The sequence below is a fragment of the Poecilia latipinna genome, unplaced genomic scaffold (assembly GCF_001443285.1).
Source record: "Poecilia latipinna isolate Pla-1442-1.1 unplaced genomic scaffold, P_latipinna-1.0 Scaffold75, whole genome shotgun sequence".
NCBI lineage: Eukaryota > Metazoa > Chordata > Actinopteri > Cyprinodontiformes > Poeciliidae > Poecilia > Poecilia latipinna.
Genome location: NW_015112691.1, coordinates 375821 through 394296, shown reverse-complemented (window position 1 = coordinate 394296; position 18476 = coordinate 375821). Strand labels below are relative to the sequence as shown.

Here is an 18476-nt window from a genome sequence, read left to right as displayed (position 1 = left end):
AACTAGTCTGTGCTCATCCGTCCTGCGTTTTTCACTCCAACACGTCTCCGACTGTTGCCCGCAGCTTGACTCACATCCTTTCCAGTTTTCCTGTGTGTTTACGGAGGAATAACACTTACCTGCTAACAATATTACGCGGCTCTGAGTATTAAAAGTTGCACTGTTGGGCGTTTTTTTTCCACTTGGATGAGATGGAAAGAAACCATCCATGGTGCCCCCACTTCTCTGTTTTTCTAAACAGAGTTTTTCCCCCTCCATTAAACCATCCACTGCAGTGATGTCACGCAAGAAATGACGCGAGCAGATGATGGAACAGTTTTCTCTAAATATACATTTAATGACAGAAAACAGCGTGGTTACAGACAGAGAAAAGGAAAGCAGGTGTCAGGGTGCTTCCTGTGGAGCCTATAATCAATGTTTTTAGTATCTTTTGCAATAATAATAAATTTGTGGAGTCAAAGCGGACGAACAAAAATAAAACACGTGAAGGCGATGTTTTGGCATGTATCTATGGCATCCCATGCAGCTCATAATACAAAATGTTTTGCTTTAAATTTACAGTTCTGTAACTAATAACACTGAGTTCATTAACATGTAACAAATATATACAAAAAATGAACAAAATGACAAGGAATTGTGGCAAAACAAAGCAGCTTCATACAAAGAACACATACTGTAACTGAGTGGCCGTTGTACGGATGATTACAGTAACTTTACATGGGAATTGTAACAACTGTCTGACCCGCTGCGACAGATTGTAGCTCTGCGGCGTGTAAGTGGATGTAAACATTCTTCCTGCTTTCCTCGATCTCCATCATTTCCAGATCCAATCAACAGTAACATAATCACGTTTCTGAAGCTCGCCTAACCCAAGCCTCCTTCTAATAATTGCATTGATCGTGAATGGATAGAGGTTTAACGAATTGAGAGCTATACAACTAAAGTAAATACTGACAGTCCTCTTATCTCCTGACTGCCACCTGCCTTCCTCAGCGCATTAGCGCCTCGACTCCACCCTGTCTTGACTTCCACCTGCCCACGTGCCTACTGGGTCCGGAGCTGGTAATCTGTGGAGGAAATTGACGAGACTTAATCAAATGTGCAAATGAAAAGTAGGGAATCCGAGAGAAAATCAGCAGCTGATGCTTTCCACCCTGGATTGGATGAAATACGAAGGAAATGAGAGGAGGATGTTTGGCAATTAGTGGCGATATTAGCCACAAGCCCAACATGTGCAACTCTGGTAATCTCACGATGATGAGCAGGGGGAAGCTCGAGAAAATAAAGCTCACTTTCTCACATTTGGCAGGGCGTTGCCACATTGCCTCATGTTCTGCTCTGTATCCCCTTTTCATAGAACTGCTTCTCTGCAAGGTTAGTTCCCACCACATTGCACAGCATTGGGCAACAGTTGCCTAATACCTGCACATATGGGCACTTTGCACAGTTGCAGATAAACCCGTGACCTACCTCCGTTCTGGGTGATGTAGCGCACCCACGGCAGCGCCTGGTAGCCGCTCTTCTCTATGATCTTCAGGTAACGCACCTGCAGGACCACAGAGAGAAAAAAATATATATATATATATCTGGAGGAAAAAGTCAAACTAGAGCAGCTGAAAGCAACATTTCAGACACATTTATAAGTTTTGAGCCAGAGCTGCTGATCTCCTGGTTTGGTTACTGATCAACCAAACTAAATTATATCTACATTTTTTAGACAATGCCTGTTAGATTCGACATCAACATTGTCTGGTGAAGTTTTCCTACCTGCTGTACTCCAAGACTCAATGTAGTGCAATAATTTTGGAGAAATTGCTGCTACTGAAATTGAGTATGTCTTGGCTTTTATTCGTCTTATTTTCTTGGTATTTTACTGCCAATTTCTTTTGTTTTATGTTATTTATTTTATCATCTATCCACAATGCACTTTGACTTGACTTGAACAGAATATGGTAGGCCAACAACAGACAGTAAAATGAAAAGAATAAGACAGCTTCCCTATTTTCATTATAAATATAGGCAAAAAGAGGAAAAGTGTGGCCTGCATATGAATTCAGCATTCAGCAATGGGCCTGTCATGAAAACATATTTTGTTGGATGATAAATTGTCCCATAAATAATAATATTGTTGTTCTGAGACCATTTCCTAGCAATGTATTGTTAATGGAATGTTATTGCAAGTTCGCCCTCTCAAAGACCAAAAAATTTTAAAACTGGAACTGGAAGATAATTTAAATATTTAAAACGGATATCTATTTTATCAACCAAAATTAGATAACTAATTTACATAACCAATACATTAATTAATGCTGGGAATAAATTACACACAGATGGATTCTCTTTACGACTGAAATTACATCTTTGGGTATCAATGCCTGACAGTCTGGTAGATTCAGTTTTATAAGGGACTAAACTTGCAACATTTGTTACATTTTCAGCTGGTGCGGTTTGCTTTCCCACTGCACTGCGTGAAACGAACCAAACCCTTTGAAAAGCCTGTCCTCTTCTTGCCTGTGGTGGTGCTACACAAGCAACCACTGAAGTAAACGACACCAAAGCCTCTCTTTTCTTTTTGGTAAAAGACCACTAGTCTGTTCACCTGCTAGCAGTAGACTCTCTCATTTGTTTTGGCTGCATTTACCCAGAATGCCCTCCGCTGTAGTCCGCTTTCTGCTTTTGGAACGGTCTCTGGTCCGCTTAGCGTTCACATCTGAATTCAAACAGCACCAGATTTCATTGGAGTTTTTAGATGAACCAGAGTTCCCTTTTTGTGGTCTGCATCAGAAATGAACTATAATTTGATTACTGGATCTTATTTGGAAGGATCACAGTAAAGAGAGGTGAACAAATAACATGCCACACATTTCAGAATTTGAGAAATTCACATTTAATTTTCTTTTCAATTTGCAACCATGCACTACTTTGCATGTAAATTCCCAATGAAACACGTTGAATGTTGTGGTATAAAATGAGATGGTGACAGTTCAAGGGTACTTTTTCAAAACATTTGTTAAATTCCCATTGGCCGAGTCAAACCGATGCTGATCTGAGATTATTCCGCCTGAAGCTGTAAGCGTCTCACATCAAACGCTGTCTGCACCTGTAAGCTTGTGCCGAGCAGCAGGCTGTAGTAGGAGTCGTGTTGTTGATGAGGAAGAAGTAGTGTGAGTCACACGAAAAGAAGGAAGCAGCTTTCAAGGGACACACTATGTTAATTTACATAACTGTAGTTTTTTGTGTGATGCCTGTGAGGAAAAAAAATGCACATCAGCACAAATAAGCTACAACTTTCACAAGATAACCGATATTTCAGCTGCCTGGTGTTACCACAGAGCTGAATGTCGAGAATAAATGCTAAAAGTACCCGAGCAGTCTTAGCGCTATTGAACTGGATTGCAGAACGTTTTTTCCCCATCAGATGGGGAAATAAAACCGTAAAGGAAACTTAAAGATTCTGTAGTTTTACTGAAGTATTGCTTTAGTTGACTCAATGAATCGCTTTAATGATTTTTGTGTGTGTTTATGCAAAGCAGGCCTACAACGCCCATACCCAGGACATCTTTCATGCTTCAATGAGCTCCTGCTGTCAAAACATTCTCACACTTAACATTCAGCAGGAGAAAAAAAAAATAAAAGAAAGCAGAAAGTTGCAATCTGACGTGATAACCTCCCCGTCGTCTTGGCTGTTCCCAGCTGAAACTGGGACAGACGGCGCAGGAATTTGTGAATCAGAGCCCTGGGAAGGAAGGCCACGGCACCGGCCGCCTTGTTATTACCTTCCTCTGCTCTCTGTGAGGTCAGAGCGAGCGCCGTGGTCACCGAAGACATGACGACAAAACACGCAGACGCGGGATCGCCGAGTCTGCCGGCGCAGCAGTTCTTCCTCGCATCCCGCAGCCAAACGCTCGTCCCGGCCTGGCCGTGGGCACGCAGTCAGCAAAACCTCCATAAAATATCATTATGGCTTCGTAAGATGAGAAGGGAACAGGAGGATGTTTGTAGTATATCGTTTGGTAAGTACAGACTGCATGTGTGGTCTGGATTTATCAGGCTGCTTGTAGATGGCATGGCCAGCAAGGAAAGAGAGAAGGAAAAAAAAACACATCTGCCAACTTGTTTGAGTTCTCTCACCTACATTCAAAAACACGCTCTTATTTCCACCAGACCAACGTGTGGGGTTACATGGTTTTCCAGTTAAATGTATAAGGTGGAGCTGCTTGCATCATACATGCTTCACATGTGCGCTCCCCTACACTTAGTGGTGGAGTTAAGAGAAACTTTCTCATGCTTTGATATTTACATGCGTCTAATTAAACTTCACGGCCTCTTCTCACACGTAGAGAGTGGTGTCACTTGGCTGCATTAGAGCCTGCGACCCAGTCTGCAGTCGCCCTGTAATAAGGGGAAGGTTGCACGCTTCACACAGGAGTCTGATGGGAACTGGGATCTTGGTAGGTTGTTTTTGAAAATGGATGATGAGCCATCAGTTCTGGCATGGGAAAAAAAATTGATTTTGGTTGCAAAAAGCAGAGCCGCAGTGGGACTGTGGAGGATAAAGCTGCTTCTTTACGACTCTTATCTCAACTGACAAATTCAACAGGAAAAACTCTCAGATCATTTAGGAAATAATACTTCTTGACATTTTTCACATATTATGATTCAATCACAACCTTTGATGTGTTTTATTAGTTTATCTGATAACTGTGAAGTGGAAAAAAAAGGATATAGCTCTTTTAGGAGTTGGACGACATGGTTTCAAAATAAAATCTCTTATTTTTTCACACCAAATCTGATTTTAATAGATTTGTTTCTCTTTTCTTAAACAGGACATATGTAAATGTGTAGCTAAGCGGTTTGCATCCATGCATGTGTGTGTTAAAATGGCCCTGTCAAAGTTCAGACCTTAAAATTCTTGATCAAATCAGATTCAGCTTGAGCTGTGCTGCTCAGAGAATGTGCAAAAATTTCAGTCTCTGGGTGTGAAAAGAACAGAGCTCCTATTTAGAAAAGAGGGACTCAATACAAATGATCGGTCGTGTTTTCTGGAGAACATTTATCATGTTTTATTTGGCTTTTTAATTAAGCCGCAATTTCATTCAATTTAGCCATAAAAGAGCAAAACTTTCGCAACTTCTATCATTAAACCATCTTTGAAAAGTCGTTGTCTTGCAGTGAATCTAAAGAGGCCTCTGACTGAAATCTGTCTGTAGACAGTCTGACTGCTATGACATGCTAACAGTTAAATATGGAGGTAACAGAGACAATATTCTACACCAACATGTCCTGGATGACATCATCAGTTGTCGGCAGGCTGTGCTAATCCACCTCATTTGCTTTTGCCGCTCCCCTTTAAGTCTCTGTCTGGCCGTGTAGTTAGAAATACTTTTTTAGTCGGGGATCTCAAGAGACTATTTGGACTTCCTCTTCATTCATAAAGCCTCTTTTTCAACTTCTGGGATTTGGGGTCATAGTTCAGGTATTATTTGAGCAGAGTTTCCCCCAGTGTTTTATAAGCCTGGCGGGCCACCGGGCTTTACTTGTGCCCCCACCAGGCTAAACGTTGCTTATTTACTCAATTTTAAAAAAATGTTTGCATTTTTTAAGACTTTATAGTTGGTATTTAGATATTAATCTTCCAATCTTTCAATAACACATAATTGTCAAATGATATTTTCAAATTTCCGGTCAACTTTAAACATTTTTTAACTCAAAACATGACGGACCGCTGGATGAATGACTGCCCGAGCGCTCCCAGCAAGTTTTCTGGGGGAAAGCTTGATTTGAGCATTTGAGATGCTAATCAGCAAAATGAATAGAACTAATATAGAATGGATGCGTCAAAAATAACTAGTATAGCATAGCTACTTCAAATGCTGCCGTCACAAATGACGCATTATTCTGGAATTTGTACTTATCACATTAAACTGTATTAAAATGCACTGAAATTTGTTGTTGTAATGTGACAAAATGTTAAAAAGTTCAAGGGGTATTTAAAAAAAAAAAAAAAAAAAAAAAGAGGGGGAGTTAGTGGTTGAAACACGTTAGAAAAAAATCGTTTGGGTGTTGTGTGGCATACATAAACCGACCTTTACAGGTGGCTTCCTTTCAGGAAGTTCGATAGTTTGCAGAAGCAAGACGGTCTTTTTATTTTACAGCTGTTAAAAAAAAATTTCACAGCCAAACCAATTTTCTACTTCTAGATGAGAATGGAAAATGTACGACTTTTTCCACTCTATATTTGTTTGATTCTTCAGGTAACTTTAAGGTCAGGAAGACTCTGGTGTAGTAAACACTGAAAAAAAAAAAAAAAAAAACTGTTGATCTGAGAAAATTCAAACCAACTTACAGTTAAAGGTTGCCTTGTTCTCAAAGCTGCGGCAATAACACTTGTAGGGTGTGTCCAGATTGAAGCGAACAGGAAACCCTCATGTGTTTGAATACAAGTCATCAAGGTTTGTAGAAAACCACAAAAGAGGATCCACCACAACAGCGCAGATGAGCAAGTCAGAAGTTCATCAGAGCAGAGATGGCACTGGCCATTGGCAATGTATGACTTTGCACTCTTAGGATTTTTGGATCAAATTGAGAAAAACGATTTGCTTTCACAATGTAAGCATCTTATTGTCTTCTGCATTATTTTTAATTTAGTAAAGACTTGAAGGGATTTAGTTCATTTACTGCAGAATTAAGGCGAAACAAGTGAAAACCCGCCTTTAAGGTCGCTCTGTTCATGCAAGCATTTACAAGACGAATAGAGAATTATCGGTAAATCATTGCAGCTCATTTGGCTAACTATGAAAAATCACAACAACTCACATTACAACTTATCATGCATATCAATTATCTTTGGACTGAGCGTCTTGTTTCCGAGTGGGCTGCATAATAACCGAGCAACTTAATAACATTTTACTGAGGAAAATGGGAAATGTGAGGAAGCTGGAAAATGTGACCTTTTGGCTCGTTTAATGATTCATACAGAAAACAGCACTTAAAGTTGGGGCATAAACGCGACTCTGTGAGCATGATGAAGGTCCGACATCAGCCTGGAGGTATTAACTGCAGGTTTATTCTAGAACTCATTGCCAAAAATATGCAGCTTGTTATTGAGGCGAGTTTAGAAACTGAATGTTTAGATATAATGTGAATGCTTGCTTTGTTACTGGAGCACTCAGCCCTCACACCAAAATAACCAGAGTTGGTTGGTTACTGAAATACAAGCAGCTGATCTGGAGTCAGAGTGCTTTCAGCTCATTCATATCTGCTTTTAACAAACAGGATTAAACATTTACCAGCAGACAAAGTGCATTTTTTAAATATTACTAACTGTACAGATCCTCTATGCTGTGTGAGTTGGTGAGATAAACTCAGGTCTTTGTCTAACCTTGCTTGTCACAGTTACAGAGTTTATTTTAAATTAGTTACTGCTCTGACTGTAGATGTGGGTAAGTTTAGATAAGTTTTAACTCAAATTTTCTTCAGGCTAATGGTATCTACTGTTGTCCTTCCTACTTTGAAGAGCGGCCATCTCATGCTAAAACATCAGGGAAGCAGGAAGTCAAACTTTATTAAGTAAAAGTTTCCTGTTAAGCTGATCAACATGAAGAAAACGAGTTGTAAGAGGTGGAGCTAGTAAAAAAATGAAAAAAATATTTATTTTGTTATTTCTTAGGCTGCTATGTCAACTATAATTATCTCCATTGGGGATTAATAAAGTTATACAATATCTCAATAATGTGATTTGTGTTTGTTGTATTGTCAGTTTGTTCCAATTTATAAATTAGGATCTTTAGCTTTTCATTCTGTTCTGGGATTGGGAGAACCGTTTTAAGCAACAATAATAAAAAGTTTTAAAGCCTGTGATAAGGCATGAAGCATTCCAGACTAAAAGAAATGCATCCGACAAACATAAAACTGGGAATGTAATTATCCAGAGGTTCACATATGATATAATATTCTCAAATGACGCCAAGTATCATTTCCTCCCCTGACCAGGACATGGGAAAGCGTAATTTGGTGTTGTGGTGCCACACGTATAATCACAGGACAACTGTAATCATACAGTAAACGTAACACGTGTGTCAGTCTGTGGTCAGCATGAGGGGAAACCTGAAATATAAACATTAACGTCTCGCTGTTGCATGGAAATTACAATCAAAATCCTATTAATCTACCAGCCTGGTTCTAGAAATGACGGTTTATCGTGCTGTCATTATGATCAAACCAGAGGGCCAAGTTCAGGTTGATGAGCACTTGACTTCTCTACAAGTTTACTTTAGCACAGAGACGGTTTAAAAGTGCTCCTGCGCTGCCCCCTCTGGCCTAAAGCTAGAATGACGCTGCTGGATCCGAACATGCACTATGTTTGAATCAGCAACAACATGAACAATAAACTCCGTACGGTTGACTGAGCAGGTTAAGAGAATGTTTTGAACTTTTCTGCTCAGGTTTAAGAGAAATGTTTGTGGGATTACTGCTCGACAGGGGTCAGATGTGTGCTAAGCCTACCTGGATCCCTGAGGTGGTGAAGTACGGGATTTCAAACTTGACACTGATTGGTGGTTTCCCCTCTTTGTCCTCAGCCTCAACGCTCGGCAACCCGAAGTGCGCCCGCATCAAGTACTCCTTTCCTCCCTGCCACAGGGTGCGACAAGCTTTTTAGCACAACGTAATGATGCGTGATTATAACTGGATTATTTTTAATGTTACTTTCCACTGAATAATACTAACACATATTTGTTGTCCATAACAGCAGAGCTACAAATAAACGCATGGAAAAACAAGGATATTACATAACAAAAGCTGGATTAGGAGCTGAATTTAACAAAAAACAGCCTTTAGTTGTTTGTAAACCGTCACTGTGAAACTACTAAGTCACGTTTTGTGCTCACAGGGAAAGACTTGATTGACCAGACGATCTCGCTGTTCTCGGGCACCCACTTCACGCTGCCCACTGTGGTCTTGAACTTGGGTGAGTCAGCGTCCGTTGGCACAGGAATGTGAATCTCCACGTTGTTGGCAGTGGAGCGCCTCTTGAACTGGCTCTTCGCCTGAGAGAGGAAGAACAGGCAGGGCGAGTTTAAAACAACGCGCTGCCTGAGCAGGGACTTAAATGTAGCTTGACATAAGAATTATGCAGTCAGGAGTTTCATTCTTTACAAGATCCATGAGTCAGTATAGCTCGCAATGCACGTGAACGCACTTTAGACCGGCCTTTACAACCGAACCTTTTCTTGTTATTGTTTGTGTTTTTACAGGAACCATGAGACCAGGGTGCAGCAGCAGTGCAGATGACAGCAGTTAATCCATGTTGCTGAGAAAGCATCGTACCTTTATCATGTACTCGATCCGGCTGTGAGAGTGCTTCTCGATGACAGACTCGATCCAGATCAGGGGCTTCACCTGCCAGACCATATAATCAGGATTAAATATTTACAAACAGATGGTTTCAGAGCTTCTTTCAAGGGCTTGATAGTTTAATTAGTGAGTCACAGACGCCATCTAGTGGATATTTCCCTTTACTACACCGAAAATTACACTAGAAAATAGAGATTAACCGTTACATCACGTGTGTCAAACTCAAGTTGCTTTTTATGTGGCCCTCTGGACTCCAAATTACATCAATAAATCCCTCCAGTTTTCCACAAACCTGCAAAATTATCACAAAATCAACAGATTCCCACATTTTTTCTGATTTTTACAGCAAATTGCTCTCAAAAATGGTCAAAACATTGGGCTTAAGTGACAGCTGCCTCAGCCTTAATTGACATCAAGTTATAGCTCGTGTTCGATACAACATCATACATTAGTGCAAATATCAGAAACATTCCTTACAAATATTTCGAAATTAGCACCACAAAATCTTTTTTTTTTATTGCAAAAAAAAAAAAAAATGTGAAAAGATGTTTAATATTATTTAATTTTAAGAAACGCTTATTGAATGTTGAAGCAACTATTTATGGACATTTTAACAAATTAATAGGTTTTATCTATACATTCTACCACAACCGGCCCTTTAAGAACATTCAGATTTTTGAGAAAGCCCAAAATGAAAATGAGTTTGACGGCCCTAAGTTTTAGAAAACGAAAGTGTCATCAAAAAGTTTTTTCAACATATGTAAATTTGAAATTTTTCAACCAAATATTACAGCTAGAAGCCCATAATATTGGAATATTGCATGTAGCCTCAGTTGTCTTAAAAGGTTTTTCCCAATCAGGGATGCAACAATCCACTTTTTTTCACTTCCAACATCAATATCAGAGTTTTAGAATCAACAGATACAATCTGATGCAAAAAAATATTGCTAAATTGACTTAAAGCAGGACATCTGGATCATCGCTTCAACTACCCGAGTTAGATATTAACCACTAAAGGTTTTATGATTTGCAAACAGTAATTAAATGTTTCTGATTCTCTCTGGTGCTTCTATTCGGGGAAATGAAGATTATGCAAACAAACGTGAGAAAAAGAGAACGAGAACACCGTGTTAAGTAGCTAACATTTAAGAAACACTGTCTGCCATCATAAAAGTCTGAATAACATGCAATCAAACTGAAGGACAAGCAGGGTTGAGTTTTAATTTGCTTTTGTCATCTCTTTTTCCGAGAAATCCCTTGAATTGCGACATTCAAGAAATCTCTGAGTTTCCTGTGCAGTGATTGTTTTTCCGAGGAGTTGCACTACAGATTCTCAACACAATAAACTTTTAACAAAGGAAAACCTCCTGCATTGTGCCTTCATGTGCTCATCTAGAAAACATTTATACCTCCAGTAAATCATAGCACAATGATGGTTTCAGTATCATCCCTAGTGACACTTTTACATGTGTAATGAAAAGTCAGAAATAAAATATCTAAATGCCCTGCAATCAAAACGCCCGGTGTTAAAAAAATAATCAGACCAGTGGAAAGCAGATGAAATCTGGAAGAATCTGGAGATAATGCTTTCTTGTTTGACTTGGTAAAACTTTACAAAAAAAACACTTTTGAGGCATTACTTACATGAGTGTTCAAGCGGTAAGACATGAGCTCAAACTCTCCATCTGGAGGAATGAAGGAGATGGTGCGGTCATTCTCAAAGCGAGAAAGACGGACACACTGGTGAAACTTGACGTCCTCCAGCTCTACCGATTTGCTCTTCCCTCCTGGACAAAAAAAATATTGATCAAGAACAATTATGTCTACGCTGAGCTGTACTTTGAAACGTTGGTGGTACGTCACAGTAGCCAGAAAAATGCTTATCTGAGATTAACTGAAAGCAGATTTGTATCATTTGTATGGAAGCATCTTGATAAGTTACAACCAAAATGTTTATTTGTTTCTCATGCATTGAAGCAGAACTTTTGTTTTTCATTAGCTGTAAATCATCATCAAAGTTGAAGAGGAATAAAACGATTAAAACATATGATTCAGTGCCTTTTAGACTTGAATTAGTGAAATAAACGTACATTTTGATGAGATTTTAATTTATTGAGATGCTGCAGTAAAGAACTTACGTCCGGTGTTTTCAAACAGAACCTTGTCGTTCAGACCCAGCCGCAGCTCAGGCATCCCAGACAGGAAAACGCGCATCTTAATGGAACCAACAATCTCACTGCGCAAAACATTCCCATTGGCACTAACCTGAAAATAAGGAGATTTAAAACTTCAATGAGTCAGAAAGAAAAATAAATGATTATAGAAAGTGTTCACTTCATTAGATCATAAAAACACAAGACCAGCTTGACATTCAGTGTTGTGACGCACACAAGGAGGAAATACACAATCAGTGTTACTGAAGCTCCTTAAGCAACTCTGGCCTTTTAAACAAGGAGTTCCTACCAGGAGGTTCACTGACTCAATGACGTCCAGGAAGACTTCGTTCTTCCTGTACTTGATGCCCTCTGACCTCCAGGAGACAGCGTTAGTAACAGTGGCTGGGGGTCGCGGTGCGCCGGTGTCTAGCTTGTGACCCTCTTGGGTTATGTATCTGAGAGGTTAAATTAAAAAAAAAAAAAAAAAAAAAACAAATGTCAACACAACCTGGAAAAAGGAAATTAGCTTTCTGTGTTGCCATGTTCCCAGCAGTCAAAGGAGAACAAAGACTCCCCTCTCTATTAAAGAAGGACTTATTACTGTACTCAGCCTGAACAGAGATGGGAAATCCAGAGTTAGTTTGGTACATATTTACTTTATTCAGATTCCTGTTAGGCTAAAGTTTGTTATCTCATCATGATGCAGACTGTAAACTTTGCTTTGCAAGGAAGATTACAGAAAACAGAAAGGAGGTAAAGATATGAGTGTGATTTTAGTGACATCTAGTGGCCAATCTGCACATTTGCACAGATCTGCTTACTCATATGGATTTACTGTTTAAAAACAAACACATATTTATAGGCAGAATATATAATTAACCTAATAAACAGATTAACCTATTTAAAAGAAACACATTTTGAGTTATATGTGGAACTGATCCACAAAAAAGAGATTTAATCAAATTTTACCAGCCTTTTTTTAAGACATCTCTACTATTTCATGTTTGGTAAAAACAGTTAAGTGTTAATATTTAATATTGTCAAAAACAAGAATATAAGAAGTTTAACTTGAAGTTAATGATGCATTAAGAATTATTAATAACATTTATATTTTAAAGTAATTTATTTCTAGTTTTAGTTTCAGTTATTTAAACACATTAATTATCTTAGGTTCTATTGATTGCACATGGTTTTAGGTTTTTTTTATTTGCTTTAAACATTTTTATGAAAGAAGGAATGCATAAAATGCATTCAGATATTACGTAAATTGAAATATTTGTTTCTCATAAATAATAATAATAATAAAATCACCCGAAACAAAAAATTTTATAAGTTCATAATTATTTTATGCAATACACTCTGAGCAATCATGAACCAAAATCCATTTAATTATTTCCTCATGCTGTTTAACTGTTTTATATCTATTATTTTTTGCTATGTTTAATTTGTTGACATCCACCTTTTGCCCAGCTGGAAAATAACTAAGTGGTGAGTTAAGCAAAATCAAGAAACAGAAGCAAGAAATAAGAACAAACACAGCAGGCAATTCATTTTAAACGACATTTAAACTCCGGCTGTTCAAACACAAAGGTAAAAAGAACACAGAACTGAAACGACTCTTCTGTACGGAATAGCCGAAGCGCCTGGAAGTGTTTCCAGGAGGATTTTGAGACATTTTCCATTTGATGTGAAGATTGCATCATAAAGGACTGAAACTTCAGTCCTTCAGTTTCAGAAACTGATTCAGAAACCTAAAAAGTTTTACAAATCTATTTAGATTAGAAGATGTAAAACGGTCGAGAAGAGGGAGGTTGTTCTCCTGGAAGAGTTTCAATTTATTTCATTTATTCAACACAAAAACAAAACATGAGAATCAATTAAATCAAATCAAACAGATTTCAAGTCAAAGGTTTCCATCTAAGGACAGCCTAAGTAAGGATTGTATCGAGTTGCTGACTTTGCAGCACTCGCTCCTCCTGGATGAACATGTAGCGACACACAGGCGCCTGCTTGGTGTCGCTGACTTTGCAGCAATCCTCCGTTTTGCAAAATGAGCGTTGTGAAATGCAGCACAGTCCTGTTGAAAGACCTAGTCATCACTGCATAGAGGAAGTCCCTCAGTGAAAAGAGATACCCGCTGCAACATCGCCACATCGATGCATCGATGGTGCATCGAGATCCCCGCTGCAACATCAGTCATAATTTGATACTCCCATACAACCTGAAGCCTGAATCTATTGTTCAATTAGATTAAAATTCTTCCCAGAGCATCATGAAGCCCCTGCAACTGCGCCACATAGAGCGCATTAGAAGCCATCAAGATGTGCAGATCATTTTTGTTTGCTTAAAAATGAAACTCTTCCACCTTTCAATGTTGTTTTCTTTTTTTTCTTTTTTTTTGTTTTTTTGTTTTTTTTTGCAAAATTCAACCATGCAAATTTTTGGGGTGTGAAGATACACATAAAAACACAAAATACACAGTCATAGACACAAAGTTAACAATTTAAACATTATATTTTGCCAAGTGCCATCATTACACATCAAAATGTTGGCCAGCGTTTCATTTAGCAGGTGAGTGTTTAGTCTAGATTTAAAGCAACTCAGTGTTTCAGCTGTTCTACAATCTTCCAGAAGTTTGTTCCAGATTTGTGGTGCATAGAAGATGAATGCTGCTGAACTGAACTTAAATGTAGCATCAGGCAAGGACTCAGTATTAGCAAATGTGTAAAGATGGAAAACAAGGACAAAAAAAAATCTTTATGGGGGTATCTTGAGCAATTATTTACCTGCATACTGACTAATTCACCGGCTCTACTTTTAATCAGTGAATCACTATTTACCTGCTTTAGGAGGAATCAAAGAAATCAAAACTTACTCTTGCAGAATCTTGCTGTCAGTGGTCTGGGGATAACCAAAGTCCATCAGCTCATCCATCAGCTCATATATGATGACAAAGTTGTCTCTAATGCTCTCTTCCTCCAACTCTTTGAAATACTCTGAAAACACCTGAAAAACAGAAACGTAGCCGTATAACGCTGCAAAACGTTCACCTTTATGTTGAAATATGTATAAAAATGATGCTATTCACCAAACCTAGCAGAGCTTTTCTCATACCTGGATAATTTTGTACAAGAAGGAGAAAACCAGAGACACACTGGCGTTTTTCTTGGATGTGGCAACCACTGACGACAAGCGAGTTAAAGACTCGATAAAACCCATGAAACACAATCAGTGTCAACAATGTCCTTGTGCAAAATCAAATATTTAAATCTAAAGGTTTGAACACAAACAGAGCAGTAAAAAGAGTTAGGATACAGTAAAGGTTATTGTGTTTGATCCACATGAAACGGACGCCTCCATGAGCCAGGATGGGAGAGAGCGTCCCCTCCTCCTCTTTGTCCATCAGGAGGGTCATGAAGTGCTCGATCTCAGACATGTCCACATCTCCTCGGTAATTACGGCACACCAGGACCTGAAAGAAACCATCAGATGAAGCATTCAGTCTACGACTACCACACTGATGAGAATTGAATGAATTATCTACATACTGAGCTCTGCTTTGTACATTTTCATCTGTATTCAGGCTATTCTTTTGTTGCTACAACCAGGAGGCTTATAACCGTCTTTGCACAACACACAGATGCGTCATCAAGCTTTTCCTGGCTGATGCCAATTTCTAGTTTTCTTCCAGGTCTGACCTGCCAGAGTTTGAACAGATTCAATCAAAGGTAAAACAGATACATTTTAAACCTCAGCTTATTGACCGGCACTTCTCTGATGAATCAATGTTTTTGTTTTATTTCCATCCTGTTGACATTTGTGTTTTATGAGAGAAAAAGGAGGAGGTTGCTCATGTGACAAATAGTGATGTAGTGCAGGATCGTGGGGCGTTTAATTGAAGCACAGAAACAATATCAGTTGTGAGGTTGTGGTTGTATTTTTTTAAATGATGTTAAAAGTGTAAGGATATACAAACATAAATAAGATCTGTACATATCAGCCATAACAGCAATATTAATATTGGCCCAATTTTTTCCATCTCTGTCCAATTAAGTTAGTGAGATAGTTTCAGATTAAATCATAACCCTCTTTCAAAAAAAAAAAAAAAAATATGAAAGCAACATGCTGACCCTACGACGCATATTCATGCATAATATGTTTTATTCAAGGAGAATATTCTTCTTGTGTCAGAGTAAACTTTATTTTTCCTTTAGCCATTGTTGTGCAAAAAACAAAAGGTTTCGCCAGTATTAAACATGTCCTCTATATTAGATGTCCAACATCACTTTTAAAAAAGCGGAACGTGTGGGAAAATAAATTAATGTATACAATTTGACATTAGTCCCTAAAGCTTCATCAGAACCGCTGGACACAGAGAAGAAACATCTGTGTCGTATCCTCACTGCGGCTAACAGCTGGTCACCTGATTCATTGTCAGAATTAAAATTGTTTTTTGTCTTAACCGAATAACTTCATAATCATAATTTAGAAATTTAGACCTTTAACTGGGGCTAAAACACATTACGTCAGAAAAGAGGCACACACTGACATTTGTCTCCTCTGGTATGAGCCACATTATAATCTGTCAACGGAAAAATGTAGCATGCTAGCTAGGCTAGTTAGCTTAGCAACAGTGCTCGGCTACACCTTACCTTCCCTTTTAAGTCCAACACGTATACCGCACTGGCCGACATCCTGAACCTGTTTTACACGAGCTCAGATCAGCTCGTTATATGACCCTCACTGATCGATAAGTGATATTACTCGTTTACATAAAAACATTTAAAAATCTGTCTTTTCATTCATAATACTGAGAAGAAGACGATCCTTCCCGTTTTTTGGACATCCGCAGTACAGCTTGCGAGCGAGCGCCCCCTATAGAACAAGAAGAACAATCACCAAACAAACAAGCGGCTCATATAAATTAGTTCAGTAAGTTTCCAAATTATAAATAAAATGTTATCAATATAATTTTTAAAATGGACTAACAAACATGTTTGAATCATTTTTAAATTATTCCTTTGTTTTTCTATTAAAACTGAAATCATCTTTTTGCTTGTTGCTTGTGGCTAATGCATAATAATTTCTTTATAATTTTTCACATGACTAATAAAACAAAAAAGTGTGAAAACATAATAGCAACTATAACAATAGTTATAGTTACTATAGTTATAGTTATAGTCAACACAATGATTTTTGTTTTTTTGTGATTTTTGCTTTCATTTTTGTTTACTAGATCCCTTCAGTGGAGCCCTAAAAGCTCAAATTTATAGTTAAAAATCCCTGGATTGCTGCTTGAATTACATAATGATTACCACAAGATAGCAACATTACACTAGTTAAAATTAATTTCCCATAAACTTGCTATTGTGTATCATAGTTAAACAAAAATGTTTTTTTTCCAAAATTATTATTATTATTATTATTATTATTATTATTATTATTATTATTATTATTATTATTATTATTATTATTATTATTATTATTATTATTATTATTATTATTTATCTTACCTAACTCTGCTTTAAACTAGTCTTTTAAACTTCTTTCTTCTCTAATGTTCTCTAACAAACATCCAAAGCCTTCACAGGAAAGTGAACTGAAATGAAAGTAAAAGTAAACTGGACTGTGTTTACTGATTAATTTCTTGAGGTTTTTATAATTTAGTGGTATCAGAATGAAGGGGGTGACAGGCAAAAACATGCTACACTTCAAATATTTTGTACATAGGAAATATTGAAACCAATTATATGCTACTTTTTTGTGTTACTTTATCACATAAACTCCAATGAAATGTTTAATGTTTGTAGTTTTTAAAATGAGAAGTTTATCAAGACTTTTTGCAATGTACTGTATGAACCCATCATGTAACAAATACTCATATGAACTTCCTTAAAGTTGAACTTGATTAAAACAAATGATTAAAACTTGCAATTTTGCTCCTCGTAAATTCTGATTTTATTAAGCATCTGTTGAAGCCAAAGCAGTTCATCTTCCAGCTTTCACTTTTAAACTGCAAAGCTGAAGTTGAAACTCAGCAGCAAGTTCTGACATCATGAGAATCCGGACGAAAAGGATTTCTGAAACTCAAGTAGAAGCGAATGGCTCTCAAAATATAACAGTAAGCATCATATTATAGTATTACAGATCTCAAAACGAGTAGAGTCACTACTGTGGTAGTAAATAAAACACGAGAAATGATTCATAGCTAAAGTTACACATCGTTTGTCTGCTAGCGGATTCTTCATGGACGTGTTTGTGCAGAGCTGAAAAAGGTTGGCATGCTAACTTTGATTGACAAATATGCTGGTCTTGTGATATCACACAGGTGTTACACTGGCTTAGTCACATGTGGGAATTGCCGCAGCACTCTGTGAAAATTAAACGAGCATGATCCGTCTCCTGACATGGTCTGAGTTCAACTGTTCATGTGAGCAGATCTGGATGTGGATGTTGCTGCCACTGAAAACAAACTGCAGCAGCTTGTGCTCTTCAGAGAGGAACTCTGTCCCAACATCCCTGATGCTTTGTGATTTATACCTAGCAGGACTGTGAGTCTGCTCCCAAGGCGATGCTGTGGCGTTTGGGGGAGTTTTTACCATAGAAGGAGAAGAGGGGCTCAGCGATGATTTCCTGTGGGAGGGTTCTGATTTCTCTCACTCCTCTTCTGATTCACTCTGTCTCTATTTGTTTCTCTCTCTGTGCTCTTCCCTTCCGGTTACTCTGCAAGAGGCTTTATGTATTAGTGTAAATAAAAGACTGAATAAAGTATTTGCTGCAGTGCATGTCGTTTTCTGATGTATTCGGAAAACCAAGATGCTGGAACGTGTGTTTGAACTTTTAAAGGCCATCAAATTCATCATGAGAGTGATCACATCACCTATCAGAAAAAGTGAAAACAGTTTCTTTCTTTTGCCAATAAAACGTTTTATATAATCTTTTATTTGATGCTATGAAGGTCTAAAA

General features: G+C 38.0%; 1 protein-coding gene and 1 long non-coding RNA gene across 3 annotated transcripts; one reads left to right on the top strand and one right to left on the bottom strand.

Annotated features, from left to right (window-relative positions):
- Positions 1-306: 306 nt before the first annotated feature.
- Positions 307-16378, bottom strand: ap1m1 (adaptor related protein complex 1 subunit mu 1). The gene is made up of 12 exons (XM_015017061.1): positions 16163-16378; positions 14826-14982; positions 14625-14692; positions 14386-14516; positions 11818-11965; positions 11493-11619; positions 10999-11141; positions 9328-9399; positions 8889-9047; positions 8506-8631; positions 1471-1546; positions 307-1067 (listed from the first exon to the last, which is right to left on the bottom strand). The coding sequence occupies exons 1-12, from the start codon at positions 16202-16204 to the stop codon at positions 1045-1047; spliced, it is 1272 nt and encodes a 423-aa protein (XP_014872547.1). The 5' UTR covers positions 16205-16378; the 3' UTR covers positions 307-1044.
- Positions 8551-9348, top strand: LOC106936217 (uncharacterized). Of its 2 annotated transcripts, none has more exons than XR_001422082.1 (3): positions 8551-8641; positions 8891-8968; positions 9255-9348. It is a non-coding gene; the product is annotated as an uncharacterized LOC106936217 (long non-coding RNA). The 2 variants fall into 2 exon arrangements; XR_001422081.1 differs by having other exon boundaries at positions 8579-8665.
- Positions 16379-18476: the final 2098 nt, after the last annotated feature.

Bases quoted from the DNA above. Each gene is read 5' to 3' on its own strand.
- ap1m1 (XM_015017061.1), bottom strand. From the start codon at position 16,204: ATGTCGGCCAGTGCGGTATACGTGTTGGACTTAAAAGGGAAG. The intron at 14,983-16,162 runs GTAAGGTGTAGC...GGTTTCTTTCAG, and splicing joins TGTTGGACTTAAAAGGGAAG to GTCCTGGTGTGCCGTAATTA. The intron at 9,400-10,998 runs GTAAGTAATGCC...ATGGTCTGGCAG, and splicing joins CTTACCGCTTGAACACTCAT to GTGAAGCCCCTGATCTGGAT.